The 18,880-nt window shown below is 43.7% G+C and overlaps 1 protein-coding gene across 4 annotated transcripts in view; it reads right to left on the bottom strand.

The window, feature by feature from the left end:
- Positions 1–361: 361 nt before the first annotated feature.
- HEATR6 (HEAT repeat containing 6) overlaps positions 362–18,880 on the bottom strand; it is a 33,116-nt gene continuing 14,597 nt past the window's right edge. For 3 of the 4 annotated variants that reach the window (XM_036081195.2, XM_078063814.1, XM_078063823.1), the window contains 11 exons: positions 15,140–15,346; positions 14,607–14,706; positions 11,834–12,186; positions 10,863–10,985; positions 10,413–10,499; positions 7,927–8,061; positions 7,062–7,184; positions 6,239–6,363; positions 4,580–4,676; positions 3,317–3,521; positions 362–1,319 (listed from right to left, as the gene is read on the bottom strand). In XM_036081195.2, coding sequence (XP_035937088.2) covers positions 748–1,319; positions 3,317–3,521; positions 4,580–4,676; positions 6,239–6,363; positions 7,062–7,184; positions 7,927–8,061; positions 10,413–10,499; positions 10,863–10,985; positions 11,834–12,186; positions 14,607–14,706; positions 15,140–15,346 — 2,127 coding nt within the window. In that variant the 3' untranslated portion in view covers positions 362–747. The remainder of the gene's footprint in view (positions 1,320–3,316; positions 3,522–4,579; positions 4,677–6,238; positions 6,364–7,061; positions 7,185–7,926; positions 8,062–10,412; positions 10,500–10,862; positions 10,986–11,833; positions 12,187–14,606; positions 14,707–15,139; positions 15,347–18,880) is intronic. The other variant, XM_036081196.2, reaches the window with a different exon arrangement.

Here is an 18,880-nt window from a genome sequence, read left to right as displayed (position 1 = left end):
ATTCAAAGGTGATGAAACCACCATCAATTGAGGATAGGACCACACTTTCCCACGGGACATCAGGGAACGGAGACAGAAATAGGTGTTACAGCCAGGGGGAAACAGACACGGGCCTATTCGGGCAGCCTCTCTGTGCCGGGGGTCAACGCTTCTGTGAGTGGGTTGTGGGGAGGCGTGGAGAGGCTTCCAGGGTTGGTACTGGGGAGCTCAGTGCAGTGGCTATTTACCAATCTGTAAGGAACTTTTCAGTATTTTAGCAACTGAGGCAGCTACCCCAGTACAAACTGGCTGAACATCAGCTCTGCGGGAAGCTTTCTATAAGTGCAACTTGATCTGAAAACAGAGGAGATTGTGGGCACGCTATTTTTCATTACTTTATTATGAAAGAAAAACAATTCCCAGAGACACAACACACAACATTCTAATCCCTAAATTCCTTTGTTTTATGTCTCTACCTTCTGCGGCTAAACGCCCTTCACGCCCGCCCAGTCCGCTCGGCCCACACCCAACCCTGTCTCCCAGCTCCGGCCGCACAGGTCAGAGGCTCCAACGGTCCGGACCGTGGCCCATGCCGTGGAACCACTCTCTAAAGTGGCTGAGCCCTTGAGAAAAATTTAGATAGACGCTAACCTATTCTAAATAAAAGTGAACGGGTTGTTTCTGCCCCTAAAATTAAATCCTGCATTTCTGATACTCAAGCTTGGGTCTTTCTATTACCACTCGACACTTGGAAGTATGGCGGACTATTCACCGACTTGTTAATTCTGGGAGCGCTATTTGGGATCCAGACGAGTCAAAATAAACGGTGAGGATATCTTCTAAAAAGCCCATGATGGCCCTCCTGGCTGTGTCGCCCGCCAGTGCCTGGATGCTGCCTACGTGCTCCAGGGCCCTTCTGACCAGTTGGTCTCTTCCATGCGAGCTGTGGGGTGCTCTAGGGTCCTCTCCCTCTGCTCCTGATTTTAGAAACTGTAGGATAAAGGACTGCACCATGTCGCCATTCAATTCAAGGGTTTCTCTGATGCAGGGCAGGTCTGAGGCGCTGGCCAAGCTCAAGAGGTGGATCAGTGCCTGGCAGATCTGGGTCCGTAGGCTGGCACAGTACTTGAATTCCAGAAAGTCTGTGGTGTCTTCACTCTTCTGCAAGGCGGTGACCAATGCATTCCAGATCTGAACGTACTGGTCAACAGACCCATAGTGCTCTCTCTTGCTCGGGATGGAAAGGGCAGTGGCGGATCTGATGCGCACTTTGAAGTTCTTGCATGATGTCACAACTGACGTCAAGGCGTTGTAGGCCTGGGAGGTCCACGGGGCTGTTCCTAGAAAGAATCCACTGGCATTGAAACAAATGAAGGCTTAGAAATAAACAGGGGAGAGGGAAGGGGCAGAGGAAGCACACAGACTAGTGCTCAAGCTAATCACTATGTTTTCACTTAATTCTCACACTAACCTTATAGGATTAGGGCGACCAATGCTGACTGTGTGATTCTGGGGAAGGTGCCGAGTAATGACTCCCAAACTTCCCATTTCCCTAAACAACCCTGCCGCACGCTCGGGGCCTCTGCTACTCGCTCCTCTAAATGGGGACTTTGGCAATCATTGAAGAGGCTTCTTCTCTGGGAAGAGGCTGTCCTGAGGGCATAAGGCTTGGTGGAGGAGCCCAGACTGAATTGTAGCCCCACTTGTTCTCTCAGTCGGATGCTCCTGAGCAGTGCGCACCTGCTCAACTGTATGCCCAGCCTTGTTCATGCTGACAAGAGTATTTCTTCACCCGCATTAGCATCCAGACACTGCTCTGGACACAGCAAGTCATGCATTTTATTGCAAAGAGAAAGAAAATACTATTTAGGCAGTGACTGGGGAACAGAGTACTCAGATTAACCAAAGGTGCAACTGTCTAATTTTGAGATCATGATGCCCAGATTTCTGTCTTCTCTCCCTTCCTGATGGTCTCAGGAAATCAGCCTGCTTTCTTCCTCATCAGCGCTACCACTCTCCACTCCATTTTTGGGGGGTGGGGGGATTCTTTTTCCTCAAGATGGGCAGCAGATTCAGCTTCCCTAACTCTCCTAGCCCCTCCCAACCTCTCTGTTGCCTTTGAAGACAGGCAAGCAGACATGCACCTTAACGAGCTCCAACTCCACAGGTCACGTTAGGCTATTTCTTCCATGGAAAAGCAAAGAAGCTACTTCTCCATTAGCTCCCTTTCATTTTTTTAATTAAGTTTATTTATTTATTTAAGTAATCTCTACACCCAACGTGGAGCTTGAACTCATAATCCTGAGATCAAGAGTCACATGCTCTTCTGGCTGTGCCAGCCAGGTGCCCCCTGGCTGGGAGCTCTTGGCAATAAAGGGGAGCAGAGCCAGATTTCCCTAACCTGACGCATGCCCTGCTGGTCCAGAATGGATTTAGCTCCCCAGGAACACACCTTGTTTCAAACCCTGTCACAGAGACAAACGTATAAAGCAAATGCTGGTAAGGAAAGTGAACGGGATTTGGAAGCTACGACCCACATGCCTAAGCAGCTATTAGCCACCGATGTTCTATCACGGTACACGGCAGGTCATTACTTCGATGCCCTCCTTCTATGCAGCAGCCCACTTCGGTACCAAGGGCTGACATGGGATTTCCAATTTCTACCCTTTCTTCCATGCCACTTTTTCTTCTTCATTTTTACCCCCTGCTGTTAAAACAACATATGCTCTTGTAGAAAATTTAGAAAGTGAAAGCAGAAAAATATCCTACTCATCATCCCTTCCAGAGGCAACCACTGTTATTAATTAGGTTAATTTCCTTTCAGTCCTTTTTTCTACCCATTCATTGAGATCATGCTGTAGAAACAATTTCATATCCTGTTTTAATTTGCTTAACATCAGAAGTACTTGACCAGATTATCAAAAACTTGTTGTAAACATAATTCTAAAAGATCCCTTTGAGGAGTGCCTGGGTGGTTCAGTTGGTTAAGCATCTGCCTTTGGCTCAGGTCATGATTTCAGGGTCCTGCGATCAAGCCCCACATTAGGCTCCCTGCTCAGTGGAGAGTCTGCTTCTCCCTCTCCCTCTGCCCTTCCCCCTTGCTCATGCTCTCTCTCTCTCTCTCAAATAAATAAAATCTTAAAAAAACACCCATCCCTTTGAATATATATACTATGATTTATCTCAACCATTCCCCTAAACTTGGGTGTTCGGAACAGTTCCATTTTTTTCTAACACTGTGATAAGTAGCAATGTGAGGAACATCTTCAATAACAATGTAGACTGGTGTGTGTTGTCCTAGGGCCCTCCACCAGAGAGAAGAGGGAGACTTTCTTACCTAATGGAAGAGCAGGATTTTTAAATACATTCCCCATTGCATAACAGGCATTCCATCGGACTTTCATGGCAGCCTCAATTAGAACAGTAGAAATTAGGGCCTGGATGGACTCCTCAATCATTTCAGCAAACCTGGGCTTTTCTATATGAGATGGCTGCAAAAAATGAAGCAAATTTCCAAGGGCCCGGACTGCATTGCTTTTTACCTAGAAAAAAATGTAAAAAAAAAAACAACAAAAAACAAAACAGCATTAGAAATCTGCTTTGCCAAAATGATGTTACAGAAAGTATTTAAAAAAAACCCAGGAAGTCTTAGACATCTTAAAGCAAGACAGCCAATGAGACAAGCAGCCTGTAAAGGTGTAGCTTCTTGAAACTCTATAAAGGTCTTGTGTGGTGAACAGCCCGTGCCATCAGAAAGGTGAGGTCCTCCACAGCTCCTCACTGATGTCTTTAGAGTAGACTTCAGAGAGCTCTGTCTTCCTCGTTTTGCAGAGATGGTATGGAAGGCCCAGGGGCAACAGGGCAAAGCTGGCTTGCAGCAAGGTGAGGAGGAGAGCTGAGGTTTCAAAATTCCAGTCTAGTATTTTTCCATTAGAGTCTCAACCTTTGTAGCATACTAGAATCATCTGGGGAGCTTTCTTTTTCAGAAACCAATTCCCAGGTCCTAATCCCAGAAATTCTGAACCAATGAGTCCAAGGCAGGGTTTCGTTAGGTTTTCAGAATCACTGTGCTAAGTACTCAGTATGGGTCAGATGCTATGCTAGGTGCTTCAGCACAAGCAGCTCCAAGGCCACTGAGATTCCACGTCCACGATGAGGAAACTGAGCTTCAGAGAAGTTCAATAATACACCAAACGTCACCCAGCTACTAAAGGGCAAGCCAGGATTTGAACCATGTCTGCCTGACCCTAAAACCCATTTCTATGCTTTCAGTTTATTAGTCCAACCGGGGATATTCAAAGCCAAGAGTTGCTCATCCTTCTGACTTGTCACTTCTACTTAAAGATTTTTTGGAAAAAACCAAAACAAAACAAAAGCAGATTAATATTAAAACAAACGTGGGCAGATCATGGAGTGGTATTACAAATAGCACTGATATTTTTCAGGACACAGGAGACAGGAGAGAAACCGTGCAAGGTGGAGTAGGCCACATTATACCCTCAGTACTCTCTCAATCTCCTCTGAACAGGGATAAATTTGGTGGGACAAAACCATAATACGCTAAGTACTGAATTGAGAAATACTAGTGCTGTGGGTCTACCTTGTCTTTATCCCTGGATGCTTCTATAGCTGATCGCAACATCTTCAGGAGCAGGAGACCAGAGAACTCTTCTTGGAAACTTGGGTCTGGTGTCTCCCTATTCCATCCAAAGCAGGCAAAACATGTTGAATGGTAAAACCCAGTTAAACATACACATATACACATACATTCACTTAGTATAACTATCAAAATTTTGGGAAAACAGCTCAACAAATCTGTTCAGATTATACCAAGAACTTATAGTTTATACCTTTTGACCCAGTAGGTCCACCTCTAGGAATGTGACCAAAAAGTGTATCTCAAAATAAAGATTTCATGCACCTAAGTCAAACAGAGAAAGACATGTATCATATGACCTCACTGATATGAGGAATTCTTAATCTCAGGAAACAAACTGAGGGTTGCTGGAGTGGGGGGTGGGGTGGGAGGGATGGGGTGACTGGGTGATGGGACACTGGGGAGGGTATGTGCTCTGGTAAGCGCTGTGAATTGTGCAAGACTGTTGAATCTCAGATCTGTACCTCTGAAACAAATAATGCAATATATGTTAAGAAAGAAAAAAAGAAGAAGAAGAATGTAGCAGGAGGGAAAGAATGAAGGGGGGGAAATCGGAGGGGGAGAAGAACCATGAGAGACGATGGACTCTGAAAAACAAACTGAGGGTTCTAGAGGGGAGGGTGGTGGGAGGATGGGTTAGCCTGGTGATGGGTATTGAGGAGGGCACGTTCTGCATGGAGCACTGGGTGTTATGCACGAACAATGAATCATGGAACACTATATCTAAAACTAATGATGTAATGTATGGGGATTAACATAACAATAAAAAAATTAAAAAAAAAAATAAAGATTTCATGCACCAAAATGTTCACTGCATATCAAAGCCTAAAATAATGCAGACGTTTGATAACAGGGGAGCAGTTAAATGATCACGGCACCGTGATGACTGTCTAACAGTAATTCACATCTATAAAAGTTGGGAGAATGCTTATACACATTATACGTGAGAGCGCAGCAATGAAAAGCAGGACGCTATCATATGAGGAACAACACTTGCCTCCAGGGAGGGGAGCAAGGTAGGAGCAAGGCTCTAGATGGAATGCCTCTTTTGTATTGTTTGAATGTTTTTAACCTGTGAATATATTACTTTAAAAAATTACAAATTTGACATTTAAAAAGTAGTGCAACTATTACTATGGTTTTGAATTTCTACTTCTATATTGTCCACATTTTCTATAATGTGGATATATTACTTATATCAGCATACAGTATTAAATATATACACATACACACACAAACACACACATATATAAAAAACAACTTGCTGATTTTTGGGGGGAGGGGGGAGAGGGAGAGAGAGAATCCTAATCAGGCTCCACACCCAGCATGGAGTCCAATGTGGGGCTCAATCTCACAATCCTGAGATCATGACCTGAGCTGAAATCAAGAGTCAGACACTTAACTGACTTGAGCCACCCAGGGGCCCCACAACTTAATTATCTTATTACTTGAAGTAATAGAAAACAAAACAAAGCAGGAAGACTGACTACCCAATATGGGAGAATTACTGTTAGTTTTTTTTTTTTATAGTAGAGATCAAAGATATCTTCCAGGGACCTCAGTCTCAGAAGTCACCCAGGGGAAATGAGTTGAGTCACGTACATGTTGACAATCAGAGTGTCTGTCAGGTTGCCCAGGGACCAGGCTGCTTTGGCTCGGACATTCAGAGATTTGTCTTGAAGTGACATCAATATTGCATTTGCTGTGTCTGCAACAAATATGACATCCTATAAGATAAAACAAAACACCGTAGTTACTTGACGAGCTCACACGGCTGCTTGGGATTCTGATATTTATTTTCTGAGAAAGATTTAAGTCTTTACCACAAATTTCTATTTGAAAATCAACATTTGTTTATTCAATTTACTGTTCAACTATGTTACAATTTGGACGCTCACTAAAACCCCAGAGGGGGGTCTCCCATGATTTTGGTATGTGCCATGCACACCCAAGGAGCCTATGGATTTTGCTCTTGTTGAACATCTTATAACCTGGTCCGTGACAGTTATCTGTGAATTCTGTGCTTAGATTGCCACCTTGGGAAAGGATGTTGACAATGAAATGCATTTCTAAAATACACTCTAATTACACACTTCTCAGGGAGATAAATGTCACAGCTAAGAGTGAAGGAGAAATTTATTTCCTTCTTAGTAAAAATTTTATCAGCTCTCCAAATTATTACTATCACACCGTAATGTCTCATTTCTTTCTTTTTTTTTTTCCCAATTATTCATTAATTTAAACATCACCTGGGCACTGAGGGTCCTGGGCAGTACAGGCATTACCATATTTTATAAAGTTGCAATTAAGGAAACCAGATTCAAAGCAATGTCATGTCCTTTTACCATCCAGCTCTATATGCACCCAAAGCACTCTCGCTCTGGCCCATCGCAGGCACGGGAGGGCGGGGCGGGCTTGCTCTAACCTGTCTGAGGCAGGGGAAAAGCACATAGACTCCAAGGGCCCGCGAGGTCGCAGCTTTCACTAATCGGTTCTTGCTGTCATTCAGCCCAAGCAGCATGGTGATGCATAGGATCTGCTTGTCACTCTGCAGTGAGAAAGGTTGGCGAAGGAAAAGCGAGACTGAAAGAACTATGAGCCACTGTCCTCGACAGGCAACCGTGATGAGTCTGTGTCTGAGTTCATATTTGGGAGCTGAACACAACTGAGACCTTGAAGCTATCTCGGCAGAGAACAGAGGTTCACTTCGGACCCCAGCACTGGGGAGTGTTTGCACACACGGCATCTGTGACCTTTAACACAACGTGACCTGGGTCACTGTATTCTGCTCCTTCGTGAAAGCTAAGAGCAGACCCAAATGCCACTGGGGACTACAGAAGGGAAGCCGCCAGAATACCCTGTCCGGCGGTGGGCACCAGCCAAGTACGGCCACACACTTCACGTTATTCATCACGTTGTGCCCATTTTACAGAGGATAAAACTGTTTTACAGAAGTTAAGATCATCAGAGAGGCGGAGAGTGGAAGAGCTGGGACTTAGACCCAGGTCTTCCTAACTTTTGGCTTCGAAAGCTTTCGGAAATGTCTCTCACCTCCAAGCCTCTCCCCCCACTTCCGCCACCCGCCCTCTAAGCACAGGGAGGAAAAGCTCTCCCGAGACGTTAAGATTCTAAGTTTTATCACCGCCCTTGCCCCCAACTCAAGTAGACTGAGCCCCCTTTTCTCAGAGAGCATGTTGAGAACTGGCTCAAAATGAAAAAGAATCTGAATCAGACTGAAGCTCGGATGCTCATGGCGCCACTCAGGGCTGAGGAAACACTCCCCGGGTTACCGGCAGGCTGCTGAAGGCTTCAGGCAGGACGGAAGACAGGGCGTCACAGGCGCTCGCCTGCAGGGTCGGGTGCTCGGAATTCTGCAGGGCTCTGGGCAGAGGGCCGTTCAGCATCATAGTCCAGAATGTCACCACCTGGAACAGGGGCACAGTCAAAGCCGTGGCCCAAGAGCCAACAGTGGACCCAACTCGACGCGAACACTACCACGGGGGCTGTAGTAACCAAACGTCCTTCTGTGAAGCAGCGGCTTTTTCTAATGCTTCCGGTAGTCCTTCCACAGCAATGGAAGGGGCTTCAGAAAACGATGACTGCATCCTTCCACTTGACCGACCAGGAAATGGTCTGCTACAGTCAGGCGGCCAGAGAAGATGATCGTGAGGAGCAGGGGGAAGATGATGGTGGTCATGGCAGCAGCCGCTGCTCTCAGTGCCTCACACAGATCTACCCACTGCAGTCCTCGGCGCAAATAAACCAAGCATCTGTCATTATCTCTACCTTCACACAAGGAAACTGAGGCACGAAGAGATGGTGTAACTTGCTAATGGGCGTCAGGGTCCTGCAGAGCCCAGAGACGGGTGCCAGAGTCCAAAGAGCGCGGGATCCAGAGGCAGAGCTGGATCCTTCAGCGGCTGCTTCCCGTCTCTGCAACCTCGGGCAAGTCACCGAACCTAAGTGTAGCTTCCTCTTCAGGAGAACAGGGCAAAGCTGTCTACTTGGCAGAGTGTGGGTGAGAGGAAAATGTAACCCTGTGTGTGAAGTTCCTCACATAGGGCCCAGTGCATAATGGAGACTCTTAAACTGAGCAGGGGGCTGTTGTGAGCACTATGAAAACTGAACTCACTTTAAAGATCTCAAGGTAGGTACCCGAAGAGTACCTTGAACAGTTTCCTTCCCATGCTTTCTAAAAACCCGGGGATTTCATGTGCATTTGCAAATCTGTCTGTGGTTTGGTACCTCTACTTTCTGCCCCATGGATTTAGTCCTGAGTTTTACCATGTATCCCACAGCCCAGTTCTATCCTCCCCTAAATCCCAACTCCTAGAAACCCAATCTGGACCTTTCCCACCCCAAACCAGAAGACTTTGGACAGGTATGCTCGCCAGCCTCCAAGATGGCCCACAGTGATTCTCGCCTCCTATGTTAAGGAGGTGGCCCTCCGCCCCCACACTGGCTAGAGCTGACCTGTGTATCCAGTAGTGGGCTGTGGAAATGACAATGTGAAATTTCCAAAGCAAGGTCATAAAAACATGGCAGCTTCTGTCTTGCTCTCTCCTGATTCTCTTGCTGTGGGGGAAGCCAACTGCTGTGTCAGGAGGACACCCTGCAGCCCTCTGGAGAGGTCCTCATGGGGAGGAGGTAAGCGAGGCCCACTGCCAAAAGCCAGTGCTAACTTGCTAGGTATGTGAGTGAGCCCTATTGGAAGAAGATCCTCGAACCCCTGTCAGGTTCAGTGAACTGCAGCCCCTGCCGGCATCCTGACTGCAACCTCAGAGAGACCCGAGCTAAGCTACTCCCAATTCTTGGGCCACAGAAACTATGTGAGAGAATGTATGTTGTTTTAAGCTGCTAAGTGTTTTGATAATTTACTACTCAGCAACTGACAAGTAATATAGCAAGTGTATCCCTTTTATACAGATAAAATAATACACAAATGTGAACAGAAGAGTCTTGCCTAAAAGTCACTTGACAAGCAGGGGGAGAAGTCTGGATGCAAACTCAGGTTTGTCTGAGCAAATCAACTCATCTCCCTGTGAATGGTGACATTCTAGCTTTAGTGGCAGTCTCGGGAAAGGACTAGGGCTAGGTATTCTTAATTCCTTGCAAGGATGATGGAAGTTGCAAAGGGGAAAGAAGTGGCAGGATGAGGAGCGCAGGAGGAAAACCCATCACTTTTGGTAGGGTCACGTGTTCACACCTCCAGAGGATGGGCACAGTGTGGGGACAGCAGCAACCACCTAAGATCTCAGGACTTTAATGGGAACCACGGGGGCGCAGCAGAGAGGGAGTTACGGGAACTGACGTCTATCGAGCACCTACCATGTGCCAGCATCTTTACATTTCAATCTTCCAACAGCCCCAGGAGTTAAAGATTATTATTCCTCCTTATGAGGAAACTATGCTCGTACACCCATTAATGGTGCTTCCTAGATTTGATCTCCTGTCTTCTGATTCCAAATGCTTGTCTCTTCCCATCTTTCCAGTCTGCCTCTTGGGCAGGATGAATAACCAAACTAGGTTTTATGCGGAAGAAATGTTGGTGTTTCAAATTGCTGGCTGTATGTTACACATAATTCGACCACACACGGAACTGCAAAGAAACTGAAGCGCAAATAAATCCTATTCGTGCTAGTATCATGTCAGCACAGATTATAAACTAGTTTTTGATACTGGAAGAAGTCATGCTGTTTACTTCACTTTCTCACTGAGCCTCAAAACTGACTGAAGCACTAAGAAAAGAGAAAACGGTGAACTGACACATACTCACCAAGGTGACTGGCACTCTCTGACCAGATGCTATGGTAGAGTCTGGTTTATACTGTTGTATTAAGCCTGTACCCAGTTCTTCCAGAAGCTGCCGAGGTAAAAGAAATAGATTATCAAAGCACGGTATTATAATTACGGAGGTAGAAAACCTCACTTGTTTGGAGATGACCTCAGATCAAGGGGAAAAACAATTTCCGACTGAATTTTCTTTCCTTTCTCAGCAACTCCTATGTCAGAGGCATTCTTTCAGGAACAAAATCACCAGAAATATATTGGTAATTTATCACCAGATGAATTCTTTGGGTTTTTGTATTAGAGCTGAAAATAAAGGAATGTATGACTTTCCCTACCTGAAACCTCTGTAAGAAACCTCAGAACGGACAGACATGCAGCAGAGGGAAGAACATAAAGGAAGAGAAGAAAAAAGCAGGTGGCTGTTCATGAAAGTTACCTTTGCTCCATGAAGCTGAATGGATGGATCTGCTTCCCCCATGCACTTGCAAATCACCTCTCCAAGCTCCATTAAGTACACTTGAGTCATTGAAAAGTAGCCCCTGGCCAGATGAGCCAACACCTGCAAAGGGAACAGAGGAATAACCCCCAAGATCTGAATGCCATGCGGGGCTGCAACATCCAGAAAAGTGCTTTCATATTAACAGACATCACTCACACTTAACAAGGGGCAGGATTCTAATGTTGAATGAAATGAACAACCATAATCTTTATTTTATGACTGAAATCAATTAACTGTATCATATAATTTCATGGTGCTCTACAATTTGTGAAATGTGTTTCATTAAGACTGGCAATATTATTTAAGCCTGGGAACAATTTTCTGAGACAGGGACTAATTGAATACTTCAGCTGAAGGGGCTAAGGCTGAAAAAGTTTAAGGTTACAGGGCATATTTAATATCAACCACACAATTAGCAGCAGAGTGCAGAACCAAACCCATGTCTTAGATCACAGCTGAGTACAGAAGAAGCGAGTACGTTAATCTAGGATCGTTTTCTTCCTTTGAAGGAGCAATTACTTTGTTGTCTCTAAGCAGACAGAAGATGAAAGAGAAGTTACGGAAAATTACACACTTACTTAAAGTTGCAGAAATCAAAGACGAACTGTGCAATTTTTTTCGGAGTTACTATATAAGCTAGCGTACCCACCTGTCACATAAAAACGGAGGTGACTAAAATGGCTTGCACCAAAAAGGACCGCATCTGACACTTACAACCAAGTCTTCTCCCAACCTCCACCAAAAACAAAACAACGGAGCACTCACACCTGAAATACAACTCCCACTAACACCACTGGCCTGTGGCTCGGTTTTACATTATTTTCATGGACTCACTCCTCACAATCCAGCACCCTTTGAAGGCAGAATGATTACTTCCATTTCAGAAATGAGGAGCTGAAACCTCCTACCTGTAAGGCCTCCAGCCGCATGGGGGATGGTTCATAGGTGCTTCCTGCCGCAGAGCCAGCATCGCTACCGGAACAGGAATCCTCCTTGGGCAGTACCACAGTGGAAATGCAGAGTCGGATGAGCCAGCAGGGCTCCGAAGACCCCTTAGGGGAGCTAACTGATGCTTCCTCCAGAAAAGGTCCTGAGGAGGCTTTCTTCCACCAGTCAGGAGTGCCGAGGTGGGGAGTCGCTGAATTGCTATTGAGTCCGGAAGAACAGGGCTGCTGTAAGAGCAGCAGGACTTCAGGTAAAGGCGCGTGAGTGGACACGATGGCTCCCAAGAGAGTGAGGCTTGACACTCGAACATTCACATCTGTCAAAGTTAGCGGGAATCACTATCACTGTGGGGTCATAATCACCCCCGCAGGCTATGAAGAGTTAGGGCATCCTTGGTTAACCTGCATCGAATTAAACCTCTAGCCCTAACGTCTGGCTTAGAGAACGACATGGGACAGAAACAGAAGTTCAACAACACTGTCAAGAGACTATCTGGCAAACTGAGCATGTGAAACGTGCTGGAAGACAACCCTCTGGGCCTCATCCATACATCAGTGTGGTGAAAGAAAGAAAGGGCTGATGGGATGGTTCTAGATTAGAAGAGACTAGAGTGACAGGATAATGACACGCAATGCACGAACCCGGAATGAACCCAAGTTCTTACAAAAAACAAGGACAGACTCTTTGAGACATATGGGGAAAATCTGAATGTGGAGCAGATACCAGATGATACTATGGGATCAATGTAATTTTCTTAGGTGTGAGAATAGTGGTGTGTTTCTTAGGAGATTGTCTTTATTCTTAAAAGATGGGTGCTGAGGTATTTAGGATGAAATATCATGTCTGTAACTGACTTTTTATTTTTATTTTTAAAGATTTTATTTATTTATTTGACACACAGAGAGAGATACCAAGAGCAGGAACACAAGCAGGGGGAGTGGGAAAGGGAGAAGCAGGCTTCCCGCTGAGCAGGGAGCCCGACGAGGGGCTCGATCCCAGAACCCTAGGATCATGACCTGAGCCGAAGGCAGACACAGAACGACTGAGCCACCCAGGCGCCCCTGTAATTGACTTTTAAAAAATTGTTTAAAGATTTTATTTATTTGAGAGAGAGTGAGAACATGAGCAGGGGGAGGGGCGGAGGTAAGAGGGAGAAGCAGGCTACCCGCTGAGCGGGGAGCCCAAAGTGGGGTTTGATCCCAGGACCTGAGATCATGACCTGAGCTGAAAGCAGACGCTTAACAGACTAAGCCACCCAGGCGCCCTGTAATTGACTTTCAAATGGTTCAAAAATACACATATTTATACGCACATATGTATACACAAGGACACAGACACACATATGCAGAGACAAAGCCAACATGACAAATGTTAACAACTGTCAAGCCTAGGTAGAGGTATGCAGATGTTCACTGTACTAGTCTTTCAAATTTCTGTGGGTTTGACCATTTGAATAATAAAAATGCTGGAGGACAAAGCCAGACACTTGGAAGGGGCTTTTGAGACCTGATCCACTCCCCTCAGTTTGCAGATGAAGAAAAGCTGGTGCAGGGGAATGATCAGGACACTGAGCCCAAAGGCTTGGGTTGTTTCAATCTTACTTCTGCCACTAACATGATGAGAGACCTCAAGGCAGGATTTATCTTTCTGGGTCCCATTTTACACATTGGTGAAACAAGTGAATTGGACTTAGTTTACACATGATTACCTCATTTAAGCCTTATAAACATCTTATGAGGTGGGTCTACTTCTCCCTGTGAGGAGGAAACGAGGCTCTGACAGAGCCGCAGTTCTGAGATGGCAGAAGTGGGACTGGGCTGCAGACCCTCAGCCTGACTCCAGGTCCACCAGCCCTCCCACAACGCCACAGAAACATCGCCACCTCCTTCAAGTACTAGAATTCACACTGAAAAACTTAACCTACCAGAATGTGGTCTGATCCTAAAGCTTGCAAGCAAAAGGAACAACTATTCTCCAGGCAAGTGCTACAGCACATATATATTTTGTGTGGGAGTAAGCCAAGAAACAACACGAAGTAAGACTCTGTAGCCAGTGGGGACTTGAGGCTCTGGAATTTTATCCGAACTTCAGAGGAGATAATGTTCAAGAAGTTAGGTTTTATATTCCAGTTTTTCTTTCCAAAAAGAGAATGATGTCTCTGACTGTCCATCCATCCTTACTTCTTCCTATTTTTTCTTAAAGATTTATCTATTTATTTGAGAGAGAGAGTGCATATAAGTGGGGGGAGGGATAGAGGAGGGAGAGGGAGAGAGAATCTCAGGCAGACTCTCCACTGAGCATGGAGCCTGATGTGGGGCTCAATCTCATGACCCCGAGATCAGGACCTGAGCCAAAAATCAAGAGTCAGATGCTTTACCAACTGAGTCACCCAGGCACCCCCATCCATCCTTACTTTTGCCTGAAGGATATGAACTGTGTATTATATACCAGAGGGGGCTCCCCGGCACTTGGCTCACCCCTAATTCTAAAGTCACTGCACTGAAGTAGCGAAGAGCCAGTAATCTTTACAATTAATTCTCCACCTCACTTCCTTCGAGTGGTGTCTACTGGGGCTTCAGAGGTCAAAAGTTGGGTTCTGGCAATAGCTGGTTTCCCCAAAAACTTGAGAATAAGCAGGGATATCTTAGAGCTATAAAAATGCTCTAAATACCTTTTAAACTAATAATCTAGATTTGATTGATATAAAAAAGCAACTGACTTTAAACTACCACCAACCTTTGTGGCGAATATAAGGCTTTATCTGGTTCCAGACTTTGGTCAACAGGCTGAGTTTCAGACGGTTGTATGGTGAATTCGATACTAAATTCGCGAGGCACTGCAAAATACAAGAAGAGCCCGTCAACAGGTCTGATTAAGCCACAGCACAGACACAAACTTTACAGCATTTAATTAAAGAAGAAAAGTCTTCATCCTTATTTGAAAATCAGTCTTTTTCTTTTTTGTCCTTTTTTTTTTAGGGGAATAGCACTTGTATTCTCATTGGTACAACTTAATACTAAAAATAGGAGTATTTTTAGTAAATCATTTATTTGGATATACAGAGATTATAGGTAAGATCAAACAAGTAGGCACAACAGGATAGCTTTAAATAAAATCACCAGTTAAGAGTTCCAAATAGGATATCTTTAAATAAAATTAGTACTTAGTTATATTCTTAAGTCAAATTACTTTTGGACAATGTAAAACATTATACAAAACTGAAACAGACAAAACCCCTCCAGAACCTATGGATAACTTGGCACGTTTACCTTAATTATCTGAGTTAGGGTCTGTGAGGATGACTCAGCCACCAGGGCTAACAAAAGACATCTGTGCAATTCTCTAATGCTGGATGCAATCATCACGGAGAAGGGAGTGAAAGCCCTTCTGTGGTCACTGGTATCTTCAGCAACAGAAAGAAACTGCTTTGAGCCTTCCAAGATGGCAGATAAAACTTGCAGAGCACATGCACGTGTCTGAAATTTCAGGATGATTCCCATCAGTTAGTTAATAATCAGGAGTCAAATCCCCTTCTTCCTATTTTCGTTTTTAATTTTCAAAGTATTTTGGATCATTTTCATTAGGAAAAGAGGTATTAGGATTATCTATCAGGTCCTAAAAGTAGCCATGAACTAGGCTCCCTGCACCCCCACTTTAAAAAAAAAAAAACTTATATCACATTGCTGTTAGGTTTCCTTACAGTAAGGAATAAGTCTAAGCTACACCACAGTACAAAAACCTGAAATCATGAACATGAGAATAACTTAAAGAAAAATTAGAGGCCTTGTTTATTCAAGCATAAGGCCAAGGGAAAAGAGAAAGCGAAATAGCTCATGGGGTAGAAAAAAAATACATGAGTCTAGAGTCTGTTTTACATCAAACATGCTGCTTTATATGCTCTCCTGAAGCATCCGTGAATGCTCAAAGTTAATTAAACAGGATATTAGGGACTTTGTGTACATTCAACTTGGCAGGCATCATTAGTGATCCAACTTTTCAGAAACATTCTTAGGTGCAGAAATGAACACTGCCTGCAGTGAGTCTCTGATAATCAAAGAAAGGAAAACCATTAACTGTAACCTTACAGAAGGACAGGAAAGTATGTGCCCCTTTGTCAATGATCTGCTGTACTTGTCAGGAAAAGGGTCACTGGAGCAATATTGTGTTTATAATGTTAAAAGATGACTTTCAATTGGTACTTGGATGATTCTGTGGTATTAAAAATCAGGAAAGAAAAAAAAGAAATAAAAAGAAAGCCAATTAAACCAAAATGGAATGTAGGTGATAAATGTAGGACTAATAATGCAATATTGTACCCTATTTGGCCAATCCCCCAAAATGCCAATTAAACATTGTCAGATATTTTTAAAATGGAGACTCAACATAATCTAGGGGCACCTGGGTTGCTCAGTTGGTTAAGGGTCTGCCTTCGGCTCAGGTCATAATCCCGGGTTCCTGGGATTGAGCCCCACATTGGGCTCCTTGCTCAGCGGAGAACCTGCTTCTCCCTCTGCCCCCCCACCTGCTTGTGCTCACTCTCTCACTCTAATAAATAAAATCTTTAAAAAAGATAATAATTCTAATCTAAATATTTGCTCATCATGAAGCATATCTGAGTTTGGTGTGAAAAAGGTTTTCCAGAAAATCTTCAACTATATCACCTCCAAGGAACAAGGAATAAATAATTTTTGCACGCCTTTTGTAGAGTGGACTCACAAACAAAAAAACTGCAAATTTACTGCTTTGAAAATAAATTTGTAGTACAGCAATATGAGTCTCTGGAATTAAGCATAATCACTGAAGTTAGGAAGTTGACAATGTATTAGGAAATTATGTGTGTGCGCACACGTGTGTGTTTGAGAGACCATGCATGAGAAAGAACTCGTGCACAAGTCACAAGTCAGCTCACCCAAGAAAGACTTAGATCAGGGGCTGGCAAACTTTTTCTGCAAAGGACCAGTAGCACATACTTTATATTTTAGACTTTGTAGGCCCAAGAGTCTCTGTTGCAACCACACAGCCATAGTAGAAAAGACACTAAATAAAAAATAAATAGGACTATGTTCCAATGAAGTTTTACTTATGGATAATGAAATCTGAATTTCATATAATTTTTACAATCATGAAATATCATTAAAAAAAACCATTTAAAAGCATAGAACTATTCTTAGCTCATGGGTCATACAAAAACATACCTTGCCAACCCCTGATTAGTTGGCTGATCTGAACTGAAAAAGGTAGATGTTATGTTAAACCTCCATTTCTTCAGACAGCAATTAAAAACCACGATTCCAACAGCTTGCAAACCAATTACAATTAAAAACCAAGTTGTGGAGAGAGATGAACTTATGCTCAAAAGTCAAAAAATTTTAGCTCAATTAACTTTGGTACCCCAAGAGGGAAAAAGTTTCCATGACCATCATAGATGAAAACAAAAGTAATGTCACTGAAATATATCACTGAGGTATGAAATCTATAAAAAATGTGATAAATCAAATTATACTTCTCATAGTTCTGACTTAAACTCTGTTTAACATATCTTTGTTCCTAAAAAAAAAAAATGCTATTTATGACATTGAATTTCATTCAAGTTCTGCTTGATTGAAGTTCTGCCTTTTACATCAGTATTTAATATACTGTTTAGCGGTTCTGATCAGCACTTTCAGCAGAAATTACTGATGTGCAAGCAAACCGTAAGAGGTATAGCTCTCCAGAGAAATCATTTTGTTAAGTTTTTATTATCTGAATATTTGCAATTATGGATGAAGACTTTTCAATCTGATAAACATCAGCGTGCTCCATTTCACCAGTGGGTGGTTTCACTCCCTTGGACATGTAGTCTTGTTCAAAGGTAATGAAACTGGAAAGCATTTTCCCTTTTTTGCTACCTACGGATGTAGCAGAAATGTCTGCTAAGGTAGCTCAGTCAATCCTTATGTTTTCCTTCTCTCATGTTTGTTTGGTCTCAATCTTTCTGGGAGGGTGATAAAGAAGTCACTGCTGGGAGTGGGTAGCAGTGAGGTTTCGAAGCACCTGGATGTTCCCTTCTTTGGCTTCATCCCAGAACTGATTATTCTGCACACATGTTCAAGGTTAATTTTATTTGACTGCATTTCCAGAGTTGGTTGCCTTTAGGGTGGAGGCATTTGAACACTGTGTCGGGGTCTCTAGATCTGGAGATGTCCAAGCCAAGGTCATCTGTTCTTGGTTGGCCTTATGAGAGAAAACCTGATTATTTACCAGTCTGTGCTTTCCTAGTTATGCTATCTACTACTCAAGATTTCGATTTGTTTCCACATTTCATAACTCTCTAAAAGAGAAATAATCATTACGGAATTTCAAAATCAGGAAAATTCTCAAGGTACCAAGTAGACAGTATGCCCCATAGTTTGTTCCTTAGATCAAGCCTTGATAATAATCTACCTTTTTAACAACTGAGGAATTTATATAGAAGAAATTTGCAAATTAGTCACAGTATTTGTACTGATAATCTGCTGTGTGCTGCCTGGACACATACAGGATGTGCTTTCCGAAGCACATTTCCAACGTGTAAAAATGTGACCATTTCCCAAGTACTGCTCCACAGCCAAATCTTAAAGGAAGTTTCTAAGTTTTCTCCTTTGCGATTAACTGTTGTAGCATCTCCGACTGCAATTTCCTGAAAGTAATCCATTGTCTGAATGAAAAGGCCAGCCCCCTTTCCTTCTGTCCGTTTCTCTTTGGAAAGTTTCTCAGTGTGTCCGTAGCAACTGTGCTTCCAGGGGAATCTACCCTCGGTCGTAACATTACAGCACTTTTTTCTCACCACATTTCTTGCATTCACCAAAGTTAAAGACCAAGAACCCAAAAAGATACCAAATCAAGGAGTACTTCGCAGTACGTAAAATTTCTCATGACACTCTAAGTCAAATGTAAACATTATAAAGACATGAACTCCAGCACTTTCATGAGATCTGACTCCATAACCTCTCTGTCCTCACACCGCAGACTCCCGTGCCCCTCCCCCCTTC

This window comes from Halichoerus grypus, chromosome 2 (genome assembly GCF_964656455.1).
Source record: "Halichoerus grypus chromosome 2, mHalGry1.hap1.1, whole genome shotgun sequence".
Classification (NCBI taxonomy): Eukaryota; Metazoa; Chordata; class Mammalia; order Carnivora; family Phocidae; genus Halichoerus; species Halichoerus grypus.
The sequence above is the reverse complement of the archived record's forward strand: the minus strand, read 5'-3'. Positions and strand labels throughout refer to the sequence as shown.